Source organism: Trichoderma gamsii (genome assembly GCF_001481775.2).
Source record: "Trichoderma gamsii strain T6085 chromosome Unknown Scaffold_15.2, whole genome shotgun sequence".
NCBI classification, from domain to species: Eukaryota; Fungi; Ascomycota; class Sordariomycetes; order Hypocreales; family Hypocreaceae; genus Trichoderma; species Trichoderma gamsii.
The window spans coordinates 308250-326270 of NW_020171352.1; the positions used below are offsets into that span (position 1 = coordinate 308250).

The window sequence follows — 18021 nt, forward strand, 5'->3', positions numbered from 1 at the left end:
AGCTTTTTTTCCATCCACTGGCTTCTCCCTATCCCGATCACGCTTCCGAAGTCAGAAAAAGACAAAAAGCAAGATCTTCATGCATTAGATGATTGCTAAACACTGCACACATAATAGATCTCTCTTTTTAATACAATTTATGGAAGTCTGCGAAATTGAGACTTCAATTATCACTTGCAAACTCTTTCTCATTGCTAACTCCCGATGGTCCGTATCACGTATTGATAGATAAAATCCTCTAAAAACAATCTGGGGGTTTTCTTTTATCCAGTTTTCTAAATCTTCTAGTTCTTCCTCCTATATCTTGCGGCTGGTATGCCTTCCCATATTCGCATTGTAACAACCCAAGTCCTTGTACTTGTTTGCCCGGGTCAATTAATGAGAACACTCAGCCAAATCAGTTCCTAAGGAGAAGCAAGAAAATATGAGCAGAGTTAGAAGATGCTAAGAAAATATGAGGAGAGAAGCTTAACTACAGCAAGGAAGGATAGGTAGTTTACTTGTTTCGTGACAAGTACCTAAGGATTAGCTAAGGTGCAACATGTTATGCCATTGCTACCTCCAAAGCTACTCACGGGCATTCTTAAAACAAATTCTGTTACAAATAAGCCATTCAAGACAGAAACTGAAGTATATATTAGGCGCTTTCTTAGTCGCCGCAACTGTTGACTGTGGCGAGTTGATGACAATCTTATTTAAAAGCAACAGTTCCTCCGGTTGTAACATTAACCTTCACCTCCTTGTATGAAAGACGTAAACCATAGTTTCATAAAGGGAAGTACAATTTGAAGTGACAAGAGGCAGAGTAATTGGCTGATATAGCCTCACGCCGTGGTACTAGAAGCATTAGTCGTATGAAAGGTATCTACTTTTTATGGAGGGCGTTGATTCGCATGGAAGAGCTTGACCCTTTTTGCCAAAGAAGGAGAACTCAAAACAACTCATACTATTTAAGATTACTCTTATATTCTCATATCAACAAAACAGTTAGCAATCCAGCTAATTCTCCTCGCTCTATCCGTGGCAATTCCATCGTGACATTCTTCGCTGCTTGGGGGATTTTATATGCCGATGAGCATGGTCCGTCGTGTGAAATCCTCGTCACAGTACGGAGAGATCATCGTATGAGTGAGAGCAGTTTGATGTCCTTTTCAAAAACAAGGACGTGCCAGCTATAATATATGCGAAGTACAAGCGAGAGTTTTCCATCCTCATAAGGATCCTGCAGGCGTCCCCAAACAGAACTTCACCGTAATAAACGTTGCGTTCAAAGACGCTTATACAATATGCCACCTTTCAAAAGCTATGAATCACACTTCAGAAATTACAGGTGTTAAAAGCGAAAATAGAAGATTGCAACATGTCAAATCAAGATAAAAGCACCCCTTCCATCAGTGATGGAGCAAGTTTGTAGTCTCTTAGCCAAACGAGATGACAAACAGACGCTCCGTTCCAACAATTTCGCCTCCAATCTCGATTAAAGAGTAAAATAGTGTCATCACACCAACTTACCAGCAATTCAGGCACCTCAAAACCCTATGAGGCAGATACAACGGCGCTTGGAAGAAGGCGCAGTGATATCAGATATCATATCGCGCACCTCCCTCCCCATCCCGCACACACCTCATCTCGAATGCCCAACATCAAAAGCACATGCATCGGTTTCTGGGGGCGTAGATCACATTCAGCCCGTATCGACCATGTATCATAGGCCACAGCCCAGTCTCAGCTTCTCCCAAAGGGCCGCCCCCAGCGTCGCAATCACCGGCCAATCTGTGACAAAGGAAGCGCCACGGACATGAAGCTCAGATCACGACACCTGGGGATGTGACCGGGCCCTAGGTCTTTGGGCTTTTTGGGCACCTTTTTCCCTCTCGCAGCAGCAAAAGTTGCCGCCGCTTAAACGCAATCACAGCCATTCACGCGCGGCATCACATGGGGCGTATAATTACGCTCAAAACAGTCACAGCGTACCTACCTATCGGACGATACGAAGAGAAAGAGAGCACTAGCTACCTAGCTAAAAGGCCAAGACCATTTTACTTCGCATAACGCGGTCGATTTGCAAAGCCCCCATTGTTGAGTCAGAGATGCTAAATATAATGCCTCAATGAGCTCTTTGTATTAGAGATCAAAGCTTCAATACTAGCTCCAAAGGCACCTGATTCGTTCAAAACCTCGTCGCATCTCCCCTCCACGTGAATGGCCGATTTACAGCCAATAAGATGCATTTGCCACCGTAACATCCGGCGACTATCTACAGCGAATAAGGTGGCAGTAATGCAGCCCTACAAGCCCATTGGCCACATGGAAGCCGAACCCCCAGCAAAGCTGCTTTGACAGCCCCCAATCCACTTAACAGGGCAGAAGATCAGCGGGGAAGCGATTGAACCCTTAACGGGCAGACATCTTTCACTGTCCGTTTGGGAATCTTCACGTGCCATCACTGAGTGGACAGATGCAAATCCCGAGGGAACGAACCAGCAGCCAGCGATGGCGAAGTACAATATACGCCCCATAGATGGAGTACAACGTTGCTGTCACATCTTTCAGGATAAAGAGAAAAATGTCGGGGTCCAACCCCACAGTGAGGGAACCAGTTACCAAGCTGGGCAGGCGTCCAAAGAAAGAAACTCGCAAAGAGAATAAGACGGATACCAACCAATGTTCGCAGTCAGACAAACAGAACCAAGAACAAAAAGTCTGATGCCCAAACGGTAGCATCAACGACGCACACCCCAGTAACACATCACATTCAGGTACACACTCTAATACTCGGCGCGCAACAAGAAAGTGAAAAGAGAAGCTGCATGCATGCAGTTCAGCCCCCCCTTCACAGCTCACAGCACACACTCAGCACACTCACACACTCAGCACACTCACACACCGCAGGAGGATTATTATGCATGCCCCGAACACCTCGTCACAGCTAGTGCCGACCAAGCCCGATGGCCACTTTGTTCCTGTCTAGCAACCACTCCAAAGCAGGCGGAGTAATACAAACCTACCTATGTACAAACTCGCAAGTAAGCTGGGCTGGCTGAGCAAGTTGCGCAAGACCAACCAAGTAAGCCCGCTGAAAAGGGCTGACGGCCAATATTATTCCGTCTTGCTTTTTTTGGGGGCAGAAAACAATCACAAGAACCGCAGCAGAACTGAGCCAAGAATAGCACGTGTCTAGTGTTCCTTTGGTAATCAGCTCTCTTCTCTTTCAGCCAGACCGCAACTCCAGTCTGCTTTCACACCGACCATCTCAGCTGCTCAGGTCGGGTGGTAACAGCATATAGTATGTATGCCAGCACAGCTGGATACCCACTCGGTGTGCAAGGATATTCATGCACGAGGAAGAAGAAAAAAAAGGTACAGCAAATGAAAAATACCACGTCAAAGTGTGTGCGACGCACGCAATTTAGCGAGATACGGTGCAGCGAGTGAGTGACCAAGTAAATAAAGTGTGCCTCGTACCAATAGCAGTGCTTCACGCGCAAAAAGCCTTGGCTGCATCGATCGTGCCTACATCGTACATGAGACAAACATATGGGAGGGAGGGGTTGGGACCACTTACAGCAAACGTTGGTTATCACGGGCAGCGCATTCCGGCGAGCCGCCTGCTGTAAGGCAAAGTTGTTTTTGTGTTAATATCGCCCTGCATGAGGGAGGGGACTTAATTTATTTACTTTCTGAGAGCTCTACTACTCTCTCCCTGCGTGTGAAAGCTCACAAAGTGTACAACACACCAATTAGCTAAAAAAGCAAAGGGATCGAAAGGGGAAAAAAAGTGACTGGTGATAAAATCAAAACAAGGCAGGCAAAAAAGGTTTTCAGACGCCCTGCATTAATTGGCACTTGTAAAGTCAGGCAGCTACAGATTACAATTGATAGCTTGAGCTGTAAAAACCAGCCCTTCTCAGCCCGCTAATGAAAAGTATACTTATTAACCGATCCAACCAAGATTGACAGTCAGCCACAAGAGCGAATCCTTTCGCAATCAATTACTCATATAACTCGTCGCATTGAAACCAAAAAGAAAATACCTGTATTAAAAATGTAAGAATGATTAAAGTAAAAAACAAAAAAAAAAAAAAAAAAAAAAAAAAAACGTAATCCCAGCGGCCGACCCATAAACACTGCAGCGCACGAAGTAACATTCTTTACTTTTTCGCCATTGCTCGTGTTTCGCACTATTATTCATTGTAAAAAGAAAAGAAGCCCAAGAATCAAACAGACACTCCCCCTCCATGAGAAGCAATATCGGAAAGCGGAAAGCAATCCCGAAAAGGGAAAAAGTAATACCAAAACAACACACAAGATGCCGACCGCCAGAGCGCGTTAGCTCCAGCTAAACTTCATGTGAATATTCGGCCCTCTCATCCGGGGGGGCATCCCTTGACAAACAAGCGAAAACCAGAGGGGAGGGAGAAGACGCCACAAGTGTCGCACCGCATAGGGTCGGTGAGCGCAACCCTGCAGTGTGGCGCTTTCTCATCAATGCTGAAAGAAAGTCGGTGACAGCTTTTGTTGCTTTGCTTCTTTTCAGCTCCAAGGCTTCATCGGGACTTTGGGGCGGGAAAATCCCGGGTGGCTGCAAGCTTCGTTTGTCGCTGTTTGCTTCCCTTTGGTTGGGGGAAGAGAGAAAGCGCTGGGGCTAAATTACCAAATGTGGAAAATAGAGTAGGCATCAATGTCGGCATTTTCCTTTTCGCTCATTCAGCCCATTCAGCCATTTCATCCATTCACGCATGTGGCGCTGGGCACTGTGGTTGAACTCAAAAAACAAAGGGCTGCAAACCGCGTGGCGCCCACCTGGAAGAGCGGGTAAAGCACATGGCAGTTGCACAGTTTCAATAAGAGGAGAAGCGGAGAGATGGAAGCAAATTGCTTGTTTTGAAAGAACTAGTAATAGTATTCATCAAAAATGGGGGTATCTTGTCAAAAGAAAAGCTATCTAAACTATGCTAAAAGTAATCGCCATGTTATGCCCTTTGTTCCCAGTCCGTCGCAACGGAGGAGTAATGCTACCTAATGATATTCCCAACGCCAAGCAAGAAAAAACACTGTTGTGTGTGTAATATTGGTCCCAAGTAGCTGTGATCGCTCTTCCTCAGAAGAGGGTATCCTTAATAAAATGAAATCCCACGCTATGATCGCTGATAAAAGAAAAAACAAAAACTCCCAAATAATGCCGTCATGAGTATTAAATCGGAGTAAGAAGAAGAAGAAGAAGAAGAAGCACAAAAGAAAGGATAAAGTGTGTTCCGGGGGTATCAAGTGAAGGTTTGCTGAAATGCGCTGTTGGCGCCGGAATAGAAGGGAAGAGAAAAGAAAAGCCGGATTGGGCCGATATCTTTTGTTTAACCGATTTGGCCGCGGTAATTGGCAGAGTTCGGTTGAACTGTGATAGAGAAGAGGAAAAAAGCAGGTAAAAATGCCCCGGTTGTGGGGGAGGGGTGAGGATGAGTCAGATTGTTTTCGGACCGCTAATCACTCCCGCCGGCGCCCCGATTTCTTCCTTCAAGCGCTGTAAATCCTTTGATAGCGCCAGAAATAATGTTGCAGTGGCTGTGCTGAAAACCAGTCATAGAAAAAAGTGTCGTATCGTCGTGAGACAGTGCAGATGCTGTCAGTCTATTAAGAGGCTTTTTGAGTAATAAAGCCTTGAGTAATTAGAAGAGAGAAGAGCCCATACGCCAGCGCATGACCCGAGTAGTAGCGTAGATTTACTCAGAGATGGGAGTCATGGAGATAAGCTTGGACTTGGGGCTCTTCTTGGAGCTAACGTGAGCTCGGCTCTTCTTCTTGGCGGCCAGCTTGCGGCGCTCCTTCTCGAGCATGACCTGGCGGACAGCCTCGCGCTGAACAGCAGCCAGCTTCTCGCGCTGGGCCTCCAGGACCTCGAAGTCGGTAAGGTGAGGAGGAGACTGCATCATCATGGGGGAAGACGAGGCGCTGGAGCTGGCGACGCTGTGGCTGTCGTCGTCGAAGGGGTCAGACAGGAGGAGGTCGTCGTCGGAGAGGAATGAGGTGGCTCGCTCCTCGCGGCCAAACTCGGACAGAGACTCGCGTCGAGGCCACGAGGGGAAAGCGCATGAGGCATCGCGGGTGCTGCGCAGGTTGGAGGGGCTGATGTCGATGGCGGCGGACATTGCGCTCGCCGAGCTGTATGAGCTGTATGAACCGAACATTGTGGAATGTGGTTGATGTGTGGAGAGTTGTGGAAGTGGTTTGCAGATCAGGATGGCCAGAATCTGGGGTTGAGATGGTTTATAAGTGTCTGGTGTGTTGATAAACGCCGGCTCGGTAGACAATAGGAGTTGGCTCGGCTTCTAGCTATTGATGGCGGCGGAAGCGTGGGGTGTGTTGGTGGTGCGTGGGTGGCTGCAAGCAAGATGGCCCAAGAGGATGATGGCTATGGGATGATGATGATGATGGAAGAGAGGATAGGATTGTAGATGATATATGTTTGCTGACCACGGATGGCACGGTGAGATGGATCGTCGAGACGAATGTTTGTATGGCCGAGGAAGCTGGAGAGAGGGAAGCCCGTGGCACTTATATCGCCCATCACGGGCGGGCACGAGTGAATCATCTGGGAGCTGGGCTGGGGGCGTGCGCGAAGGGGGCCGATGGGCGAGATGGGGGAAATGGGGCGCCGTTTGGAAGCACAGGAGCAAGGGAGGGGTGTGGCAGCAAGGGATTTGGCATTGCGGTGCCGGGCTGGGGGTTTTATCAAAGCACAAGGGCAAAAGGGAAATCAAAGAGGTTGCAGCCATTCCGCGCACGCCCATGCCCCGGGCAGCCTCTGGCGCACGCCCCCTCCCTGGCCCTTGTTGCTGGTCCTGGAGCTCCGACCCGGCTATGCTGCGTCGGCTTTGAAGTTGAGATGAGAGACAAGAGACCCGACGCCACGACACCGACACCGACACGACACGTTTGAGGCGCCAGCCAGCCAGCCAGCCAGCCAGTGCAGCCCAGCCCAGCCCTATATGCGTGCGCGCATCCAAAACGGAGACGAGCCGGACACGCACCGTCACACACAAATGGCGGTGTTCGGGGATTCTGACCGCCACTGCCTGTGCTCTGCGTGTGCGCTGGCGCTGATTGGGCTGGGCAAAGCAGGTTATCGGGCGGCGTACGGGGGAACGAGGGAAGATACGGAGGGATCGATTTCGTATCAAGTGGCACACGAGCTCTAGTAGCTCTATACGGAACAGCATCTACCCGCCAACTGAGAGACACGACCCAAGACGAGACAAAGCAACAAAAGCAGGATTCACTCAACCAGCCAGCCAGCCCGGGAAACCGCGGCGAGAAACGCATGTCTCGTTGGAATATACAAGCTGTATAGACGGGCAAACCAACCAAACGGCTCCGCCGGGCGTGCCCTAAAAGCAAGCTCCAGCTTGGTAAGGTCATGTTGCATCTGGGGGAGGATTATACGCTTTGTCTTGACCGTCGCTCCATTTGAAGTTTACGCCCCAGCTTTGCTTTTGCGTTTTCTCTTCTCTCGTTGCCTGTTGCTACAGTACGTACCTACCTAGTCATCAAAAAAAGAAAATACAAAAGCAAATTCTCCTCGCCCTGGTCGCGCATGGTTGGGCACCGCGGCACACCGCCCCAGCTTTCCGGTCAGCCAGCCCAAGCAGGGAGACCTGGCACCAGCAACCCCCCAGGCCCTGCGACACAGCATAGACAAGCCAGGCCAGTTTTCCCGGCGGATGGCCTTCCCCGGCATTCCGTCTTGCTGGATCTGCCACCGCCGTCTCAGCGCACGTCCCGCCCTCGGTCTGGGGAATCTGGCAAAAAGCCATCTCGTTGTTTTGCTTTTTCGCCTATTTGCTAGTATAGGACCTAATGTGCCCCCTTCAAAAGGGATATGCGCAATCTGATATATCGCAAAATCTAGCTACGAGTCTAACACCGCGTAGTAGAGCCGCTGCTATCGGCGGAAGTCAAAGGCCTATCCGCCGACTTGTAGTTAAAACTCTCTCCGCACTCTAGGACCCGTACGCTATCCAATCTCTTTTGACGAGCAGACAAAACAAGAAGGAAAGAAAGCTTAGTGCTAGAGTTTCTGCTGCTTAGCTTGTAGTGCTTATCAAAGCAAAGTATGGCCGAAAAAAGCAACCGTTGTAACAAGGACCCCCAAAAGACCAGTGTGCACAAGACACATGCCCGAAACGGACAGATCTTAGTGGCCAGAAAGAAGCTCGGCCGCGCTCTCCCCGAGGAAAAAGATTACCGTGGAAGAAGAAGTGAGATAAGAAAATTGCTAGAGGAAACGGGCCGCAACGGAGAATAGCCGTCGCTGGTGCCACCCCAAAAAAAGCACACAAACGACCAGCAACCTGGGAAGAGAATAAGATCAATCCATACTACCTACTGCTAATTACGGAGTAATACCACGCTCTCCGTCTCGACGGCCTGCCTACCTGGCGATTAGTTTGAATGGCATCATCAGCACCAAAGAGCATGGGACCCAAGTTTGACGGCTCTCCAGCATTCTATTCGGGGTATTATCTGAGGGGGAGCCCCAGGTGCGCGGTAACGGATTGCACAGCACCCGTTTCCCAGGATCACACACCGGTTGGATCACGGAAGCGTATCTGGGTACCGCAGTACCGTAGGTAATACCGTAATGAGACCAGAGCAGCAGAAACAACAAAACGGCTGACGGAGTGACTTTTGCGAGCGAGGGGGGGGCATGACAAGCTCGTGCTCTCAGAGTCTGCCTACTGGACTGTCTGCTGTTGCTGTGCTGGCGCTGGGGGTGAGCGATAGCCGGTCCCGACACTCCCCTAGCCCTCCAAGCCCAACCGTCCAGCTTCTGTAGAGCAGCCAGACGGCCACCACCATCTGGTCGGCGCGCGTATACAAGTACACGAAGCGGTCGAGTGATACACGAGTCACAGCGGCGCGTAGCCCGTCCACGTAGGTACCTGCCTGGCAGGCAGCATGTCCCAGTATGTATGACGGCGGGATACGGAGCGTGGAATCCTACGCCCAGCCAACCACGGCCCCAAGATTCCAGCTCTGCTACTCTGATTCTCTTGTCGTGGCCTACGGTACGGCTGCCCTCCCACCGGCTGCGTGCGCGCCCTGCCATTGGCCGCAGCCCGCCAGGCGGTCAAGCAGCGGCGTCCTGTGTCGCAGCCCGATAAGTGTCCTTCTGATCGCAGCAGATACATGATAAGGCACCCTCGCGATACCGTGACACGCTGTACTTTTGGCGCCAGCCTGTACATGGCCTGGTACATGCTGCTAGCCTGCGGCTATGCGGTGTCCACGGCAGTCCTGCTAGTACCGACCAGGCCCTTTGCAAGTACCCAGCATCCATTTTCTAGGCGCCTGTGACAGCCAGCTGGCCGTTTTTCTCGTTCCCCTCCCCTCCCTCGCGAAAGCACGGTGAGCTGGCGGCTTTGCTTCCCCTCATCGGCGCTCTTCAATTGCTTGGGGGGGGTGAGTCAGGTCTTTGCGCACCGCCATTTCGGCTCCTCTTCTCCAATCGATTCGCTGGACCAATAAACGGAGCACAGAAAAAGTGAAACAAGCTACAAGCTACGATAATGATCTGGAGAGAACAGAACAGCGAACCGGCGGGCTTGTGCTATTCCTGGGGGAAGAGGGAGCAGCCGCAGCGTATCGCGAAAATGGTCCCCCCGCCGGGGGAGGCTGGCTGTGCGATGACAGCACCGGCAACATCTGACACCCCCCCAGACTCAAGTGTAGAGAGCCTGACATCGGAGGTTGCAATCGACAATCCTCACGGTACACACTGCTTTCTATTCTGAGACTGAGGATTTTGCCGCTTACTGTTCGGAAATGGATAGGGAATGCGATGGATTTGCACAGTCAGATTCATCAATCTGGCATCCCAGCATTCCGGGAGCCCTGTACTACGTAGCATCCCCGCGGTTTCTGCGTATTGATATCAATGATTACTAAGTTGTGGCTGCCTGTGTTTGCCCTATGAGTATTTGTAAGGGCGAGTTGTTGAGTAAGAAGAGTGTGTGCTGTAAAACGCTCCCACTTATACAAACCCACCTATTACGGAATCTACCAGCATTAGAAGCATCAACAACCCCCACGATATAGGCAGCGATGCCATCCGGAAACTAAGCAGCGCAATGCACGTACTCATGCACTCTCGACCCGTAACTGCCGCAGGCTACATCTCTGGTCTCCCCCCCCCAGCAGTCTCGATTCTTCCATTTGGAAAAAGATGACATATTCCACAGCTTCTTCCTGTGACGTCAGTGAGTACGGAGAGTCATGCCACTGTGGTTGACGTGATGCGATGCATGCCGTGCTGGTGGCATTGTAGTCTCTAGGGTACCAGATCTCTCGCCCCGACCGCCGGAATTGCAAATACTACCGTGCTACCAGAGAAATTATCAAGCAGCGGTAATCAAGCATTCCAAATGCTTCCCGATGTGTAAACAGACCTATTTCGTCGCCAGGGAGCGGGAGATCCCTTGCCGGGGGGGAGGAAAAGGGCTGCTCCTTGCTTCAAGGGTCGCCTCCTTCAGTGAGAATTGCAACAGTAAGCCATAGATGAGTAGGGCCTGCGAGCCCACATTGTGTCCACCACGATCAGATGCAAAAAGAAGATTTCAATTAAACTACAAAGTAAAAAATTTTCACACAAATTTTACAGAAAATCCACTTACCGGTGATAAAAAAAAAAAAAACCGAGTCCAGCCCTCTCGTCTTTTTTTAAACCCCCAGTCTGCCATGTTGGCCATGCATAGTGGGCTCCCGGCATCTCGCTTGTCGCCCAGCTATCTCCATATATCGGGCCCCTTCACCTTAGAGTCCGTTGGGAAAGGGGGGGTGTATGCTGCAGGAATACATGGATTCTGACTTGTGGCATCCAATCCATCCACTGTTATCAGACGGAGTCACTGCATCTTGCAGCGTGCAGCATGCATGCAACATGCAACATGCGACATGCATCACCGCGATACGGCACGCAGCCATCTATCCTCTGACCGCTCCTACAACATGCACCTCTGACTTACGCGCGACAACAAACACGCAGCCAAGAGATAGACTCATTTGATATCTCCGAGCGTATAACAAGGCCCTGCGATTATGTATGTGCAGAGTAGAGTGCTCACACCGCAGGAAAATAGAAAATGCCCACACTAGCAAATCGAAGAGCTCGAAATTTTCTCTTCCCTGACTCGGGAGACCTTCTAGATTGTTTTTCCGCGCGTCTTCTCTTCCTAAACGGGAATACAGCCCCTCTGGAATATAGGAGACCAGCAAATCAAACTTGATGATTTTCTCTTGTTTTGCCTTGATTAAATGCTTTACCCAGTAGCTTAATTTACCAGCTCTACGGATATCGCCAACCAAGCAAAAGGAAACCAAAGCCAGAACCACGGTCCGGACATCGTCCTTCTCTCCCCGAACTCTCCACCTCCTTGGGTTAGAGCCAGGGCCGGGCCGGTAGAGACTAAAGAGCAAACCGCTCGCACTCTTTCTTCTCTGCACTAATCCTTTACTTCGTGGTCAAAGCGCTTTGGACCCTGAAGGGAGGCGGATTCCCCGTGCGCTGCTCCCAGAGATTTTATTCTTCTTCTTTCTTCGGTGCTTTGTCGTTTCAGATAGAGCCCAATCTTATGGGCTTCCTCAGTCCAGGGATTGTTGATGACTACCTTCAATCCTTGCCCTGCTCGTGTCAATGCTGCCCTCCCTTGCATCCGGGATCGTCCACGCTGTGCCCCGGCGGGAGGGATTAGAATAGCCAAAAAGCTAGCACCGATTTCTCTGCGTTCTTTGTTCGGCCAAACCAGCTTAACCTATCCAAGGTGTCGGCTTGACAGCTGCCGTTTCCAACTCTAGTCACTAGTGCTAAGCAATACACGTGTAATCAAATAGGCTATGAAAATTTTTCTTCTCTTCTGCTTATATGGACGGCTTCTTTTTTGCTATGTGGCTTCTTGTCCTGACTCCTGGAAATAATTTCTCCGTTTTCGAGAGTACCTCCATTCGGGTTGTGAGGATGACAAAGGCAACTACCATATACAGCTATTCGTGTGGCCTTCGCGCTCGTAATTCGCTTCAATGCCTTCTCAATTCAGCCACAAGCAGCCTTGTAGTTTCCACAAGTAGATGCAAAAAATCTCTTGTAGCATCGCGATCAAGGTGAACGTCGCCCATTGTTACTACACCGCGTGGAGTCATAGATTTCGGGCACCAACCCAAACCCACACTTTGCCCTCTCGGAGATGGAGGCCGGCGATCAACCACACACACCAAAAAAGACAACTCAGATGTCAAAATGCGTGTGGATTCTTGCTTCACGATAGCTCACGACAAAAGCCCTTGTCAAACACAGCTTGACAGAAACTGCACCCCCAAACAAAATTACAAAGGAAAACAACCCTTGACGGCACTGCTACAGCCTATTGCGCACTACACTAGTCATTCGCACACTACTAGTATTACGGTCCGTTTCCGAACGGTCCTCATTTAGTGACCGCTGTCAACTCTCGACCAACCCAGCATTTCGGAATCTTGCGCCCAAATACCCCACCGGTCCCCACGAGGTCCGATTCCGAAGCGCACTTCGCTTTTTCGCTCCGCTGCAGAAGTTCTTCTTCGAACATTCCAAAATGTGGAGCAAGACCCTTTTTCCCTAGTCCAAATTTCCCATGCCCCGTCGGCAAAATGGCTCGGCATCGCCAAACAAGCTTGTGGCAGCGGCTGAAGCGGTGGTTGACCGAACGGCTAAATGGCAACGTTGCAGAAGAGTCCTTTTTACGAGAGGACCCTATCGTGAACTTGTTTGCGTATGCGCTGTGCGCAGGAAGAGAGAAGTCCAGTGCGGTGTGGTTGCGGTGTATTCGGTCTACTGTATGCCTTTTTTCTTTTTCTTCTATTTTTTTTACTTGCTTTTGCGCGATTGCCCAAGTTGTGACTCCGAACAATTGTCCCCGCCAGCTTTCCTTTTTGCTTCCTGTTTAATCAGTGACATCTTGTCTTTCTGGGGAGAAAACTCGGAACTCGCTCGTCAAACGCCGTGACATGGGCGCGACTATAGCTGCTTTGAGCAACTATCCTTATGCCCAGCATCCTTCATTATAATAACGCTCCCTTGCTTTTTTCCTGCCATGCCGCGAAACCGGCAAACCGTCCAAGCATTATAAACCTCAATCAAACAAAAAAGGAAGACGATGACTCGCGATAAGCCACAACCACCAAAAGGATCCAAGGGCTCGTCGCATTAGATGGATGACAGGTAGATGGATGACAGGATCGCGACAACCGGGCGACGGATCGGGCAAGCAAACTTGAGATTTAGGCACCTACATTTCTCTTTCTTGTCTTCTTACCTTGCTTGTGAATCCTTTGGCTTACTTATCCGCGAGGAAGAACCAAGGGTTTCCCGAGCTCGGTAAATGAGCTCTCTCGGCTCTCCGGCTTCTTGGGATTTCTGGCACATGTTAGGCCAGCATATCCCAGGTTTACCCCGTACTTCAGAAGCCACCAAGAAACAATAAGTTCGGATTTCTCTCGGGTAAACTAAAATTAAGAAAAGCAAGATGGCGTCAAAATGAAGGAGGAGATTTGGCCAAGGGGGGGTGGTGTGTGTGTGGCTTTTCAGATGCTTGCTTGCTTGCTTGCTCTGTCGGCTACGTCGCTACCATCCCGAGCCGCCCAGCTTTGGCGTTGGCGTTTTGCCGGAGACAAGAGCCGCACGCCCCTAGCTCGTTCCGATTTCAGAAACCCAACTAACTGTGTGTCTCAAGCCACAATATGACAAATGAAACCTCAGATTAGGTGAGCTAGACAGGTGTGGCTGGCAGAGCTTCCCCGGCACGTTTTTGTGGCGGCGGCCCCAGTCCTCAATTTCTCGGAAGCGCTTCCCCGACCGCCGTCTCTCGCTACCGTCCAACGACAGCCCCTGTCTCCTCTTTTATAAGAGGCAGCCTGGGTTGCCAAATCTCGACATGGATCGTGAAGTTTTCCCCTTTTGGAACCGGTTCAAAGAGCGCGGAGCGAGATGTTACTGGTTTCCAAATTCGTCGTCCCCTTGCTTCTTCTTAATCCCTGGGAGGAGCGAGAGAGGGAAGGGAATAGCGACGGCCAAACCAACGCCATGGAACCTCTCCGAGCTCAACTTCTCCCCTGCCCTGCACGAGAAGCCCTTCCAGCTAACACTCTTGCTTGCCGGTCCGGGCTTCCGGATCGCATCCGGGTGGCTGTTAGGCCTAGGAGCGCCCTCTTTCCGGTCTCTTTTTTCCTTTTTTGAACTTATAGTTTGTTGCTTTAGTGTTTGTAGCCGTTGCCTGAAAGAGGCTTTCTTGCCCGTGATATCGCCGACCTGCGGCTGAAGAAAAGCGTACCTGTCACAAACAAGTCATGTTCCTGCATACGTTAGCAAGTATCACTATTTAATAGACTATTATATCGCGATTCAAGTGAAAAGGGGCCCCTGCAGCTGAAAAATGACTTCCCAAAATCGTGGGACACCGGCCTGGCCAGCCATGGAACCGAATTCACGGGAAGGGGAAATGAAAGGAAGACAGGCAGCCAAGTTAAAAGAGGCCGAAAGCAAAAAGAAAAGATTGAAAATCCATACACCGGACCCGACCCGACGGCGCGGAAAATGACACTAGAGATCAATTTCCAAAGGGTAGCAATGCCCAAAGCTTTACAGTCGCAACTCCCCTCTCCAGACAAGGTCCCTTGTTTTGACATGAGTCTGGCTTTGCTTCGCCCATGTTCCTGGGTCGGTCCGTGTGTTTCTTATAATTGCCAGGCACCCAGTTCTAGTTCCACCACCCCCCTTCTCTTTCATGCGATTCATTCACCTCGGCGCTTTGTTAACCCAACTGGGGAGGAAGCTTGGACCTTGTTGACAAGGGACTTGACATAAAGAAGAGGCCCCCAGCACACGGATCTTCCGCGCCGGGTCTAAAGTGAAGGATCCACAGAAAGTGCTCCAAGAACTTGGTCGTACATGGATCCGTGCTTCGGGGAGAAAGGCATGTGCTTCCCGCGGTAGGATTACAAAGGAATGATGAGGGAAAGAAAACGCGGAGAGAGCGGGTTAGATCCTTAGTCGCTTTTTTTAATGCTCACTAATAACCGAAAGCGTCATTGGTCTAGGGGTTAGGATTCAACTCTTCCATTGTCACGATTGAAAAGTTGAGGCCCGGATTCGAGTTCCGGATGACGCAGTTTTTTGACTGCTAAAGTAATTGTTTTTTTTTGTGTTCCTCGTTTCTATGATATAGTAGATAATACAACTTCTCTATTGGATTTTTTTTTGTTTCTCCTCTATGCGCTGTATTTTTCTGGGTGCGAAATATATTTGTTGCCTTGCTCAGCACGTATCGCCGACGGAGAATTACCTATATGCTTACCCGGGATAATGATGCTCTATGTAGGATTATGGGACAAATTAGAGAAATTTGATGGAGCTGGGTTGCCTAGCATGACAAATAAAAGGCATAGTATTATTCTACCTCTGTTTAAAGAATTGTATGGTTGTTGGGAGCTGGTGGACTTGGAGTAACTATATTCGTAGGTTGTTGTCAACAGTGAGAATTAGTCATAGTCAGAAATTCTCTATTCTCAGCATCAAGCAAAGGTTCAGCGCTTGGAATATGTAAACCTGTAGACCTTGTCTAGATAGCTATATTGCATATGTGAAAGCACACAAAAAAAAAAATTGGATAGCTCCCGAGAGAGTTCAGAACGGAGTAAAATGCCTCTGCTAGATAGCGATAATCAGGTAATGACAAGTCGTCAACCCAAATAGAGACCTTGGATTAGCAGATCCCATTATAGGTACGATGAGCACCCCTTGTTAAGACCACAGTCCATTCTGTTGTATTAATGCAAGACAACATCTTTCCGCGTATTAAACAACCGGATACGGGGCTCCTCTCGCCCCAGAACCGCCAAGGTCCGACGCAAATCGGCCTCAACATCCACTTTTCCACAGCCGATCTGGAGTCTCCTCAAGGCATCACTGCAGGACCACAGCAGCGGAGTAAAACTCCACCGTCTGTATGTAAGTCAGCCTTGGGCCAGCTAGCAGCCCATGCTTCAGTTAGGCAAGTTGGACGCTGGCGCTCCACACGTAGAGCTGTCATGCGTGTAAACCCACAAAGAGCATGGGCTCTCTCGTAACGAATAGCGTCAAGACACAGGGGGGTTTGTGCAGATGGAGACAAAGAGAGAGATCTAGATAGATTGAAGCAGTATAGGTAGTCACATGGCTCTCTACCCTAGAATGAACAGACCTGATACCATGTCGCTCAGAAAGTGTATATGAAAATGAAGAATGGGGCAAAACGGTCCCCCCCCTCCCGGACAATTCTGTATGTACACACGTCAAACACTCCCCTCCCAGAAGACCAGAAGACCAGACGCCAAAACACCGCTGCCTTTAATCCAAAGTTTGCGGGATGTAAAACGACTTGTTCCCACTCTAGCTGCGCAAAGCATCTAATCGATTTCTCATTTGGTCCATCATTGCCTCGGCGTCCTCCTCGTCCTCCTCTTCCTCCGCAACCGGCTTCTCCGGTTCGGGGAGCGGTGTGGTGGGTAGAGCAGGCTCTTTCTTCTCCTTGAGGACCTCTCCCAAGACCTTTTCAATCTCGCCCTCGCCCTCTTCGTCCTCTAGCTCCATGTCCTCGGGCAGCGTTTCGTCAATCATCTCCTCGATGATGCCCGCCTTCATCAACTCGACGCTCAGCTCGCGCATCGTTTCAGATAGCACGGGCAATCGGATGAGTGAATTGACATCCTTCAAGATGCCAACACTGGCTCGGATGGATCCCTCAATCTTGCGGACGGCAAAGGCCTCGCTGACCTGCATCTGTACCGAGTTGAGCGTCGCCTTTGTCGTAACCAGCCGCTGCGACGCCTTCCGCGTGCGCACAAGCTCGCCCGCAAAAGTTCGAACCTCCTGCTGCGCCTGCTTGGACCTTGAGGGGTCTCGCTGAGCACGCTTATCCGCTTGAATGATTAAATTCTTGGTCTTGATCTCGACTTGCTTGAGCTGAGCGATATCGCGATCGAGCTTTCGGACGTTGGAACGGATCAGCTGATTACATTTTCGCATCTGTATTAATGGTCAGTAATCGGGTAAGCCTAACAGCCAGACGAGCATCATCAACAGCGCCGAATGCCTTACCTGCGCCTGGGGATCTGGCTTTGCGAAAAGGGATTTGAAAGTCTCCATTGTCGGCGCCAATCACGTTTTAAAGATAGGAATAGAAGACGATGACGAGGCGCGATGGCTGAGTGCGAGGGCTCGTGGCCCAATGCTGAACAACGACGCAAAATCGGCGGCCTATATCATTCGAAAGTGAAAGCCTGCGCCGAGCCGTAGGGCGAAGCACAAAGACGACGCTGGTGGAGCCGAGGCTGTGGCGGGATATGCGAGGGTTTGGTGAGGATTGTCTATCGCAGCGAAAAGGTCCAAGGCTGAGTTGAATTGTCACTGGGCTAGACGGTTGGCCCGTAATGGGGGCTGGTGCCAGCCACAGTGTGGCTTTCGCAGTGGCTAGGTATCCCTCAGGACCTCATGTTCTCAACGCCCTGTATTTTACCCCGCCGCGGCTCTGTTTGGCTGCTGAGGCCGCCGCGAAAAAGGAATATGGGCATGAGCATGAAATGTTAATATCTTACAGCAGGCTGGCCACCGCCTTAAGCAATGCCAATGGCACAGCCTGAGAGTATAAGGCTTGTTACCTATTCAAGCATCTATTTAGATCCCGTAGCACGGACAGCTGAAAGCTGGGCTGGCTGCGTCCTCTCTGTTACCCCTCTCCAGAAGGCTCAATCCCCCTAACAGCCGCGCCTGGAGCCTTATCGCAGAGCCCTATCACTACTCTGGGGCTGCATCAGGCGTCTAAGCAGTCGCAGCTGCGGTGGTGCGCCCAGCCCCCAGATGCGGAACGGAGCAGAGCAGCGTTAGCGGGGTACTTGCTGTTTGCCTCAGCCGCGGCGCTGCAGAGGGGTACTGCCGCATCGTGCCCCTCATCAGCCCTGCCC

The 18021-nt window shown here is 50.4% G+C and overlaps 2 protein-coding genes across 2 annotated transcripts; both read right to left on the reverse strand.

The window, feature by feature from the left end:
- Positions 1–5717: 5717 nt before the first annotated feature.
- Positions 5718–6182, reverse strand: TGAM01_v205011 (hypothetical protein; the record flags this gene model as incomplete). The annotated part of the gene is made up of 1 exon (XM_018803534.1): positions 5718–6182. One exon carries the CDS (start codon positions 6180–6182, stop codon positions 5718–5720), a length of 465 nt encoding a protein of 154 aa, XP_018663231.1.
- A 10268-nt stretch (positions 6183–16450) lies between these two features.
- Positions 16451–17206, reverse strand: TGAM01_v205012 (hypothetical protein; the record flags this gene model as incomplete). The annotated part of the gene is made up of 2 exons (XM_018803533.1): positions 16451–17086; positions 17159–17206. The coding sequence occupies 2 exons, from the start codon at positions 17204–17206 to the stop codon at positions 16451–16453; spliced, it is 684 nt and encodes a 227-aa protein (XP_018663230.1).
- Between the last annotated feature and the right edge of the window lie 815 nt (positions 17207–18021).